At 36.2% G+C, this 12,412-nt stretch overlaps 2 protein-coding genes across 4 annotated transcripts; both read left to right on the forward strand.

Moving 5' to 3' along the window:
• On the forward strand, positions 538–6,705 carry LOC109711121 (phosphatidylinositol/phosphatidylcholine transfer protein SFH1-like). Of its 3 annotated transcripts, XM_020234042.1 has the most exons (15): positions 539–690; positions 1,451–1,517; positions 2,121–2,409; positions 2,646–2,745; positions 2,940–3,206; positions 3,563–3,640; positions 3,735–3,836; positions 3,930–3,979; positions 4,082–4,175; positions 4,296–4,394; positions 4,533–4,670; positions 4,971–5,097; positions 5,481–5,881; positions 6,249–6,323; positions 6,460–6,705. In XM_020234042.1, exons 2-15 carry the CDS (start codon positions 1,472–1,474, stop codon positions 6,475–6,477), a joined length of 1,884 nt encoding a protein of 627 aa, XP_020089631.1. In that variant the 5' UTR covers positions 539–690; positions 1,451–1,471; the 3' UTR covers positions 6,478–6,705. The 3 variants fall into 3 exon arrangements, with proteins under 3 accessions (XP_020089630.1, XP_020089632.1, XP_020089631.1); XM_020234041.1 differs by lacking the exon at positions 6,460–6,705 and having other exon boundaries at positions 538–690; positions 6,249–6,344; XM_020234043.1 differs by lacking the exon at positions 6,460–6,705 and having other exon boundaries at positions 538–690; positions 4,536–4,670; positions 6,249–6,344.
• On the forward strand, positions 7,764–11,009 carry LOC109709923 (iron-sulfur assembly protein IscA-like 1, mitochondrial). The gene is made up of 4 exons (XM_020232302.1): positions 7,764–7,888; positions 8,791–9,063; positions 10,202–10,319; positions 10,488–11,009. The coding sequence occupies exons 2-4, from the start codon at positions 8,874–8,876 to the stop codon at positions 10,591–10,593; spliced, it is 414 nt and encodes a 137-aa protein (XP_020087891.1). The 5' UTR covers positions 7,764–7,888; positions 8,791–8,873; the 3' UTR covers positions 10,594–11,009.

A 12,412-nucleotide genomic window follows, 5' to 3' on the forward strand; every position in this document is an offset into this window, starting at 1 on the left:
TCCTTCTAATTCAAAAAGTTTAGAGTAATATTATCTATATATCTATAGACTGTGTAAAATTTTACACCTAGCTTATCAAAAAAATATTATTTTATTATTAGTTTTGTTAATGTTTTCTTCGATAGTGAAAAATTCAAAAAAAAAAAAAAATTTAACGGAGAGTTAACAGAGGTGCTGACGAAAAAAAAAAAACTACAAAATACTAAAATTATATACTTTCAACTATAGAATACTAAAGTGAGAAAAAGCTAAACTACATAGGGATATTAGAAGTTTTTTCTAAAAAATATTTTTATTACATAGAGTTAATTTTTTTTACTGAGAATACAAGTTTATGGTAAAAATCTAATTTTATGCTTTCTTTGCAGAATTCCAACAGTGAATACTGGATCAATAATAGTCGGTATCAGAACGGATTGCAGATTCTCAAGATGTGATATAATGAGTACCAAATTTTCCATAATTTTAATATTAAAAAAATATTTTTACTATATTTACTTGCTGTGGTGTAATGTAAGCGTTAAAAGAGAAAAAAAAAAAAAAAAATTGTTTGAGGGTGGGGTGGGGAGGGGTCGTGCGCCCCTCGCCGTCCCCTTACGAGCGCGTTATGCGGTGGGCGATTTAAAAACAACCCCACCCCCACCCCCTCTCCCCTTTCTCTTGCTGAGCCCCAACGCAATTCCCTCCGAGGTCTCTCTCTCTCTCTCTCTCTCTCTCTCTCTTTTCTTTTTTCATTTTAAATTGAATTAGTCACAGCACTTGCATCTGCATTTTGATCGAACAATTGTAAGCTCATTGCCAAAATCAATGCCCTTTTCATTGATTGATTGATCGATTGGCTTTTGTTGTTTGTTGTTGTTGTTGTTGTTGTTGTTTTCTCTTTTCTACATTTTGCTTGAAAATGTAAAAGAAGCCCCTCAAGTATATGTGGGATGGTGATTTTGTTATGTTTAATTGATTTGAACGTTTTTTCAGCTGATGGAACTGTGAAATTTTTATTTTTAATTCTGCTCATTGATCAAACACTTGTTTTTTTTTTTTTTTACGTTTTTATTTTTTTTTTTAAGATTTTCCCTACATTCTCTGTTTTTTATTCTCTGCTTCTCCTGTTTTAATCAATAAGCACATTATAGGAATCAATTTAATCAATACAATTTGACCTGTGCATGTATCGACTCATATAAATTGCAATTATTTCTTCGGTGTCGAGTCTCTCATTAGATTCGACAATAAAGTTCTTAATTTCATTATAATTCGAGTTTGTACCAGGAATATATATATATAATTGAGTCTATCAGAAATCGGAATTTTAGACTCATACACATGTTTATGATGATGCTTTGTATCTAACGCAATCTCGAAATGCCGATTCTTTCTCCATTGATAGCAGCATCTCAGGTGTTTTCTTCGTGAGTTCTTGATGCTCCAACACTCTCTTGTCTTTTAACAGGTCCAGCAACACGCGCCAATCATGACGGAAGTCATGTCGGGACCTCTAGACCGGTTCCCAAAATCAGGTAAGCACAAGAGAGCGAGAGAGAGAGAGAACTTTACGAATGCCGTAAAAAACTTAGTGATCTTTCCCATGGAGTTTCAAGTTTAGAGCTATTCCGCGAGAAAAGAGAAAACTTCGAGTAATTTCTTAATGGATATCGGACATTGCTTATGCTTTTGATCTCTTTTTCCCTTCAAATTCTTTAATGTAAGAGCACGTAGAAATGGAGCTCTTTATTTATTTATTTATTTATTTACTGTTAATTTGTTTATGTAGTGGCTAATGTTGGAGAATAAAGACCAAGTAATAGAGTTGACTTTTTTGTTTCTGAAAAAAGAATTGAGTTTCAAACCGACCAACCGTAATAAAAATTGAAAATGTCAATCATGAGCCATCCACAAGATATCTCTGTTTTATGTACTTGAGAATATTTCATTTTTATTATTTATCTGTCCGTTATAACTTAACCGTAATTTTTTGTGACCGAAACCATCAAGATTGCATAGTATAATCAAAATTTATGAAGGTTTACGTATCTCTTGAAAATGTGCCGCAGTTGAAGGAAGGTGTGTTTGACAATGTTCTCCTTGCTGATGATGCTACTACTTGCGGTTGTAACTGGCAGGTATCGATGGCGTCTATGACGAGAAGTGCAGCATAAAATCCGATGTGGAGATGTCGGAAGAAGAGAGGAGAACCAGGATTGGGTCTCTAAAGAAGGCGGCGATCAATGCCTCTGCAAAGTTCAGGAACTCTCTGACGAAGAGGGGGCGGCGGAGCAGCAAGGTCATGTCCGTCTCAATTGAGGACGTGCGTGACGCCGAGGAGATGCAGGCCGTCGACGCCTTCCGCCAGATCCTCATCCTCGAGGAGTTGCTCCCCTCGAGACACGATGACTACCACATGATGCTGAGGTCTTATACTTGCATGCCTCTGTCGTATACTTCGTAAAAAATACATAAACGACGCATACACGGCTATCATGCATAAAATACATACATATGCAAATAAGTCGCAGAAGTAGAACTGTAATGTTCAAAATTATGAATGAATGTTGTAATAGCGCAGAAAAGTAATTGTCAGTTTGATAACTATTTAATGCGGGTTTCATTTGTCGGTGAATGGGCAACTAATGTGTCTAATCTAGCAGGTTTTTGAAGGCCAGGAAGTTTGATATCGAGAAAACAAAGCAAATGTGGGCTGACATGCTCCAGTGGAGGAAAGAATTTGGCGCCGACACGATTTTGGAGGTTAGAATTCTCACTTTTTTCCAAATTTCTACCACTGTCAACAAACTTCTGTTGATGAATTTGGTTCAGTTTCACTTAGTTTAGTCAGCGTGCCGCCATTTCTTCTATCTTATCTTGGTTAAGAAAAATTTCTTTGGAAGAGCGGGAACTTTCTAGAAATTGATGATTTCTTTTTTCACCTATTGAAATCATAGGATTTTGAGTTCAATGAGATCAATGAAGTCTTGGAACACTATCCACAAGGCCATCATGGAGTAGATAAAGAAGGCAGGCCGGTCTACATCGAGAGGCTAGGGCAAATCGACACCAATAAGCTGATGCAGGTTACCACCATGGATCGCTACGTTAAGTACCACGTGAAGGAGTTCGAGAGGAGCTTCGCGGTTAAATTCCCCGCTTGCTCGATTGCGGCGAAACGGCACATCGATCAAAGCACGACTATTCTTGACGTCCAAGGAGTGGTATGTGGGGAATGATTGCTTCAATACTTCTATATATCAAGAAAGTGCCTGTTCGGCCTGGCTTCTAGAATAGTTTCCATACTCTATAAAGCAAAAGCCCCCAGAAAATGAATGTTTGGCTAACAGTTTAATGAAGCTTTTTGCTGAAGTGGGTAGCTAAAATAAGCTTTTGGAGCATAGAAGTAGCAGCTTCAATATGACTCTTCTACTTGTGCTGCAGCTAGAAGGTGTAGAGATGATTTTAATCAAAAACTACTAGTTCTTCTTTAAACCATCCTACTTAAATAACACATCTGCAGGAGTTCATAAATGAATATTTTAGCGGCTCTGTTAACTTTGTCATCTATGAATCTCAGGGCTATAAACAATTCAACAAGGCTGCTAGAGAACTAATCGGCCGGCTTCAAAAAATCGACGGGGATAACTATCCCGAGGTACCCTTCAAACGCCTAAATTTAAAATATCTACATCCATTTTCACATGATTGATATAGATTTATCTGTCTAAACGTTTTGCTTTGCACTCCAGACATTGTGTCGCATGTTCATCGTCAATGCAGGTCAGGGGTTCAGACTGCTATGGAACACCGTAAAGACCTTCCTTGACCCAAAAACCACAGCGAAGATTCACGTAAAAAAAGCCCCTTCCCATTCTCTATCTATTTATGGGCTTTTCTTTTTTACTTTTAAGTACGGTATGGTTTATTATTAATTTGTTTTTCAGGTTCTGGGTAATAAATACCAGAGCAAGCTGCTTGAAGTGATTGACGCAAGGTTCGCTATTATTGTTACAATTAGAAATTGAATATCTGATATTAGTAAGATTCATACAATAGTATACACTCAATTTACTTAAATATTAATTTTGTCTTGCAGTGAATTGCCAGAGTTCCTTGGTGGCACTTGCAACTGTGAAGGTGGCTGTCTTCGATCCGATAAGGGGCCATGGAAGGATCCAGAAGTCCTCAAAGTGAGTCCATCTTAAACCCTAAAACCCCATAATTCGGTTAATACAAGTAGAAAATCACCTATGATTGATTGATTTCCTCAAAACCAAAAAAATGATGTGGTTAAACACTTTGACATATAGATGGTTCAAAATGGTGTTGGATGTTGCGGAAAGACAAACCCGAATCCTTTTGGGGCAGAGGAGAAAACAATTTCTGAGGATGACATTTTCTACCCGAAGGTGATACCGAAAAAAAAAAATTTCGCAAGATTTTCTCCTCTTTTCTATGTTCACTTGATCTTTTCGATTTTGTGTTGCATTCGCTAAGTGTACTTCAGAACTTGATGAATATATTGATTATTCTTCCTTCACATAAAGAAGCAAGACTCCTTCCGCGGCGAGAATATTAAGGTTGCAGATGAATTGCAGTCGGTCTCATGCAAACTGAACCGAGGCATGATCGAGCATCCGCAGTTGTCGCCGGTCCATGAGGCATTGAGCTTTCCTGAATACCAAGTAATAAGATATTTACTTTACATGATTCAAAATTGTTATTCTCTAGTAGCCGAACAGTATCATGTATAGTAATAAATATGGCCTCTCACTGAGTAGAAGATTCTAATTCTAGCGTTATATAATTCGCCATATCCTTCAATTCTTAGTTATGTTTTCTATGAGTCACAACTTGGGAAAGGATAAGTAGTGCGACAACTAAATCTGTCGTGTGTTTGCATTTTTTTTTCCAAATACATTTTGTTGCATTTGAATTCTATATGCTTTATTTAACGGTTCCATCTCTTGTTGCTAACATTTCAGGTTCCGATTGTTGAGGAGAACTTCCCCACTCCGTGTTCCTACAATGATTATATTCCGATGGTCGACAAGGCTGTCGATGCCGCCTGGAACAAGGAACTACTAAATGAGAAGCTCGCCATATCGAAAGGTCAGCACATCAACTTCTTACTTTTTATTATAGCCCAGATTATAAGAAAAGGTTCTTAACCATTGCTCTTTCCAATTCTAGAAAACTCTCTCTAATTGCAGAACTTATAATCATATGACACATTTACGTATCCCCGAAAAATTGTCTATGCTAAAAACCTATACGTGCGGTTTCTTACGAAAAAAGATGCCATTATCTTAAATTAGGACGAGAAGCCGCGAGATTTTGCAAGTATGAGTGTATATATGTAAAGGGTGTGTAGATCATATATGAGAATTGAGACATTCTAGGGATATATATGTAATCGATGTATATGAAACCATATAATTTTGCATTAAGTGCATATTTAAATATCCCTGTTAGCGTAAATCGTCGTGTTGCAGGCTCCTACGCTATGTCAGATGTCGAGAAGGTGTCGGATGGGTTCAGCAACAATATCTTTGGTGGGGTTGTGGCTCTTGTGATGGGTGCCGTCACAATGTGGCGTGTGAGCCGAAACATGCCCAAAAAAGTGGTTGATGCGGCGATCGACTGCTCGGGCGCTGTGTATGGCACAGAGACTATGGCCAAAGGGCAAATGAAGCAACGCCAACTGGCAGCAGCCCCCGCTCCGACTGTCTCGGCTGCGGAGTACTCCTTTGCCATTAAGCGGCTCGCTGAAATGGAGGAGAAGGTGATCGCTCTCAGCAAGCCGGCAGAGATGCCGTCAGAAAAGGAGGAGATGCTGAATGCCGCCGTGAGCCGCGTCGAAGCACTAGAATCTGAGCTTGCTGCTACCAAGAAGGTATATAGAAGTGTCCACTACGCCTTCAAATCGAACTACCGAACTAAAACTGAGTCATTTTGGTTGATTCAGTTTGGTTTTATCAGAAACTCATTTTAGAACCGAACAAACTGAGTTTTCCAAATTGAATCAAAGATTGTATTAATATGATCAACCAAAGTTGTATCCGCATAAACCAACCGAACTGAACCTAATTGTTTCAGTTAAGCTCATCCCCACAATGCTTTTCGGTTCAGTTTGAATAAAGGACCTAAAACCAAAACTGAAACTGAATAGATATAAGCCGATTTAATGCCTCAACATTAGATATAATGTGAATAATAGTAAGTTATAATGATGATTGAAAGTTCCGTATGGTTCTTTGCAGGCCCTCGAGGACGCTCTTGCGCGACAAGAGGAAATTTTGGCTTACATTGACAAGAAGAAGAAGAAGAGCAAGTTGGTAAGTTTCTTCAGGTTCTAAACGCAGAAAATTTAGTGTCTAGTAGATAAAATTGGCACCAATTTATCTCATGTTAATGTATATACCATCTATTTTAAATTCTAATCAAATGTTTTCTGATTTGAATTTTGTGCAGAACCCCTTCCGCTGGTGATTGTTCGGCGAAGGACATTTGTGTGTATAAAAATAAGTTTGTGAAATTTGATGAGATTGTCTCAATGTTTCGGCTATTCGGCTAATACCCATTGTGTGTAACCCCATATATATGTTTGTATTTGGTAAACTAATCCAAGATTTCATTTGAGTTCGAAACTTTGCGGATTCTCTTAAACTTTGTTGGTATTGATGAACTAAATACAAGTACTTTTTATGTGTATTAATATACTCTTCAATGTATTAACTGGAACATGTATCCTTTTCAATTTTTTGTATGGGGAATATATATATTCTTATTGATTTGCAGCACATTGAAATCCTTGGAACTTTCTATATGTGTGAGCTATGTAAGTTTTTTTTTTTCTTTTTATTGTAAATGCTTATTTCTTAAATCTAGAATAAAAGGAGATTTACATCCATTTTCGCATTTAAAAGTGAGTCCCACAATTATAAAAATGGTTCTTTTTTGCCATAATTATTTTGAAAAGATAAGATGTATTTACATTAATTCAACAAGTTTAGGATGATTGAATTTTATTACTTCTTTCTCTACATAAGAATTTAGGGAAAAAAACTAATGAAGAAGAATTAACATCTTAGATGCATAATCAGATATTAGGTAATTTTTAATTAATTTATTGCCTCATTTGGTTCATAAAAGTACGGAGCAACTAGGTTTTGAACTTAAAAACTCGTATATCAATTATCAAACTCTCAATTAACTAATAAATGAACTGAATACAAGCTAACTCGTTAAAATATCGAACTGAAAAATTCAGCTCGTGTTCAGCCTATTTATTAACAAAATGAACATAAACTGACTCACGAATAATAAATTAGATTATTAGCTCTACTATTGAATGAAAAGTTGAAAGAAAATTAAAATATTAAAATATTAAACTAACAATTAAAATTTACAAAATGTAGGTCTAATAATTAAAATTTACAAAATATAGGTCTCTTTACATTTGAGTTGGCCTCAAATGTAAAGCTATATCATCATTCTTTTTTTACATTGTAGGATTTTTTTAAGGTTTTTTTTTAAATTTTGTCTAACTTTAAATCTATGAGATAAAGATATTTTAGTATTTTATTTAAATTAAATTGAAATATAAAAAGAGGTTTTTGCAAATTAGGGCGTGCTTATATATATGTCTTTCAAAAGAAAGATTAAAAACTCAAGATCCAATTGGATGGTCCACGGGTGATTGGTGTACCAGGTTTAGGCGACGTTTTGGGCCGCACAGTATAACACCGACCCGACAAAATGAGCCGTTCCCAATTTCTAGGGTTCGAATCAATTACTTTAATTATTCTCAAATCTCTCTCTCTCCCATTCATATATATATATTTTTTTTAATCCCAAATTAATTCGTCGTTCATTTCGATTTCTCGCGCGATATCCCCAGGTGAGTCATCGAATCAAATTATTCTATTAAATTCGTTTCATTTATCCATAAAAGGGGTACCTTTAGGTGTTGTAATCCTCGGATATGTCGTTGGATTTCGGGATTTTTTTTTTTCCTTATGTTATTTTGGAATCCAAATTGGTTAAAATGATTTGCTGCATCTGTTCTCTTTTTCCCTTTTTTTTAGTTTACATTTTGAATTTGGAATTAGCTGGTCTAAAACTATGGAAATTTATGGTTATTATGTTAAGGAACTCATTCAACATGTTTTTTTTTTTTTTTTTTTTTTTTTTTTTTGCACCATGGTCTTCAAAATCTGATTTTTCTTTCTTTTTTTTGTTGAATTTTATCCTTCTTGTAATGTGCCCTTCCTACCTATGTGGGCTTCTATTTATAAAATCATTGTGACATTTCTCTTTAAAAAAGATATTTATGAATTCCTAATGCAAAGGGGTGGAATTCGGAATGCGGCATTTCACAATTTTATTTGTCATATGCTATCATATATGTTTCCTAATTATATCTCTTGATATGCTCCAATCAAAGTATTTACCTGATAATATAATTGAAATGAGTTGTCATCTTCATTTGGGGCCTTAAGTCTTAAGACTTTTTAACAGGCCTCAAGCAGTCGAGCTTTCGAGCTCGAACGAAATTAATGTGGATTTTGATTCTATCATGAAAAGCTCTAATCCGAGCCAATTTGACAAATGCTCATGCTCCAGCCAAGTTTGTTTCGCAATTGGTCCACAAGACTTGATATTGCTTTATGAGCAACTTTTGGATGTCACTATTTACTTTTGTTTTATTCTTTTGATCTTGTTGTTATTTTTGCTGTTTCCACATAAATGTAGTATTTTTTTTTTCCCTGTCGATTAATATTTGTTTTCCTTTTTCTTCAGGCAACTCTCAAAGCGAGCAATTCGCATGTGCTCTTCACCTACTGAGTTACCTCGGCGTGGCTAACCATTTAGGGTAGGGATAGATGGCTTCTTCAGTAATGAAGGCAATAGCAGAAAAGGCGGGGCCTTCTGTGCGTAAGCAAGCCTTAACGTTGACGGATGCTGCTGCCAAGCGCGTACGCCATCTCCTCAGCCTTCGCCAGCGCCCGTATCTTCGGCTTGGTGTCAAGGCTCGTGGATGCAACGGCTTATCCTACACACTCAACTATGCTGGTATGGTGTCTATCATGTATGCTTTTGCATTTTCCTTGGTTCTTAGTTTCCACTCGAGTAAGTTATCTATATACTACTGTTGTATTATGTAGAAAATCACCATAAATTTGTGAACTCATTTCTTTCCTTGACTCTTTATCATTTTTCTTGGTTTATTTGTTCAGCTTTTTGGCATGCTTGCCTCTTGTGAATGGAGAATTTATGACTAAGTTAATGCGCTCCCACTTTGTATAGATTTTAGGTATAGAGAGATATCGAGTGTTACTTGTTGGTTGTATCAGCACATCATGCTTCAATATTGGCTTTTAAGCCGGTCTCATTACTTGTTGTCTTTGACAAGAAATTCTTTGTCGGGCCCCTCTTGTCTCAACTTTGCCTCTGCCAAAAATTCACACGAATTTAAAGAATGTGTTTAATCTCTGTAATCTGTTATAATATTATGTTTAGTATGTGGTGATATCCTTCTTAATTGGTTGTCGCAAGGAAGCTTCGAATTTAGGAGGACGATCAGATGATTCTTTTCTCCTTTAGTTCGAAGTTTTCTTTCTTTCCATCCATTTGTTCTTCGCTAGGATTGTTGTGCCACTGGCACGGAGCATGCCAGTGTGCCAGTGCAATGGCGCGGCACGCTGGCATGCCTCGACACATGCACGGTAGGCACGAGCAACACGCCCAGACCATGCCGACTAGCACTGCAATTCAGTCGACTTATCATTAGTTGCTGGTTTACCGTGCCATATACTGTGCCTTCAAGATATTGGTCCCTTAATTGAACAATTAATGTTCTTGATAGTAGTGTCATGTGCATTTCGTATAGGAGTGACATAGATTGTCATCAATTTTCTTGTTACTAGTTCAGTGTTACATTGTTTCAAACTTAGGCAAGATACCGTTTATCTATTGTCAAAACTTACAGTTTCATCAATTTTATTGTTTCAAACTTAGGCAAATTACAGTTTTACATTGTTTCAAACTTAGGCAAATTACATTGTTTCGTTAAGTACATGGGGCAAAGCTAGCATGGCATGGAACAACTGAATTTGTATGAACTTCGTTTATTTCGTATCCACTTCTAATCAACCTCTGGAATTTCTTTAATTATTCTCTGTTCTGACACATCTCCATTGCTGCAATGCAGATGAAAAGGGGAAGTTTGACGAGCTGGTGGAGGACAAGGGCGTGAAGATACTAATCGATCCGAAAGCTCTAATGCACGTGGTCGGAACCAAGATGGATTTCGTTGACGATGCACTGAAGTATGCTCATCCTTAAAATGTTGACTTTTGAGTTCGCTTAGCTTGTGATTCCATTCACTCTCTCTCTCTCTCTCTCAGATCAATTGCAGAAAATTTAACTAGGCTTAATTTCTAACTTGTGGTGCCATACATTTGCTCTATCTTCTAAAAAATGATATACTTTTGCAGGTCAGAGTTTATATTCATCAACCCTAATTCGAAAGGGCAGTGTGGTTGCGGCGAGTCCTTTATGACGGGGAGCAACGTCCAGAGTTCCCAATCGGGAGGTTCGTAGTATAGCTGACGAGCAGCCGAAGATTAACAACTAAAAGGTTCTGCAGTTGTCCAACAATTTGTTAACTGTTCGAACCGACAAGCTAGCAAGATCCAGCGGGGCCACGAAGTCGAAGATAGTAACTCTTCATGCATCTTTACTAATGATCAAGCTTGCTGCCATGTTATCTGGGTTGTAACCTTTTTTTTGTTCTTTTTTTGGCATTGATTGTTGTACAATTTCATTGCTTGGTGTTCCAAACATTCTGAAGCAACACATGTCAGCATAAGAAACATGAAGCATGAAAAAGAAGCAAAAGCATTCATCTGGGCATGAGAAGATATTGTATCTTATATATTATTTTGGTGTTGTTTTCTTGTGAAAATGTTATAAGGACATTTTGCATATATGGATTGTTACAATGGACTTAAACCAGATGGATAAATTAGTGCTCTCCAATTAACCTTCTCAGTTGAAATATATTGCGAGTTAAAAGCAGAATTAACCCTGAGAAATGATCTGAAACGGCAATTTGTTAACACTTGCACTTACGTCTGGACTCGAAACTTTTTGATTCACCGAGAATGTGGAATATCTAAATTGGACATAGATCCCTGATCATATCCTGTTTTCTTGTATCAGTATCTTCAGTCCATAACTTGCAATCTTTTCCAGCTTTTAAAAATTATTCATTTATTTAATTTGAAAAGAAAAATTATTTATTTTTAGAGTGGTAGACTTTTTATAGTAGATGTGATGATTTAGGACAGATCATAAAGCAATACTGGGTGATGTGGAAATTGTGAATTTCTTCACATTGACCAAGGGGTTTCAACATGAGGTTTGGGATTGGGATATTATAATTGCAAATAAAAGAATAATAATAAAAAAAATAAAGCTTCAGATAGAGAAGAAATTAAAGGCAATATCTGCTAGTAAGTGGAGGGGCTTATTCCTTGTTTTGTGCATGAGATAAACTAAAAAAACTCATCCAAGTGCTACATAAGTTATGTTAAATTTATGAAATGACTATTTTTACTTCCTTTTTTTTTATTATATGAGGTTCAGGACATGTTCAACATGCCCAATTCATGGATTAGCATATGCTTATGAAGTTTAGGACATAGCTAACATGTCGAATTTATGGATTAGCACATGCTTTATCTGGAATAATATACCGATAGTATAGTAGCCTAGCTCATATATATATATATATATATATATATATATAGAGAGAGAGAGAGAGAGAGAGAGAGAGAGAGAGAGAGAGAGAGAGAGAGTGAGACTACTATGCTATCGGAAGCACGGAGCCTTTTGTGCTTCCAGCTCGTTTTCGATTTGCGATTTCGAATCGTCGATCGGCTCCTTAAACTTGATCTAGAGTATTTGAATACCTAGAAAATAAATTTTATTATTTTCTATTTCATTTGCCTAGTGATTGAATGGGCTCAAAATCAACAAATTTCAATGGCCGTAGTGAGCCGTTTGCAAGTTTAACGTGTAGAAAATATCCAAATAACGTGAAATTTTGATAGAAAATCTTTATACTATATAAAACAAGATCAATATCTTTGATTTAAAATTTTATAGTCACATTATTACATTTTGTAAGATTTTATTTCAGCCGTTGATTTGAGCCCCTTCGTTCACTAGGCAAATGATATCGTAAAATTATAAAATTTATTTTCTAGGTACTTCAAATACTCTAGATTAAGTTTAACGGAGCTGATCGACGATTCGAAAGTCGCAACATCGAAAACGAGTTGGAAGCACGAAAGCTCCGTGCTTCTGATAGCATAGTAGCCTCACTCTATATATATATATATATATATACAAAGTA

The sequence above is a fragment of the Ananas comosus genome, linkage group 5 (assembly GCF_001540865.1).
Source record: "Ananas comosus cultivar F153 linkage group 5, ASM154086v1, whole genome shotgun sequence".
Taxonomy (NCBI): domain Eukaryota; kingdom Viridiplantae; phylum Streptophyta; class Magnoliopsida; order Poales; family Bromeliaceae; genus Ananas; species Ananas comosus.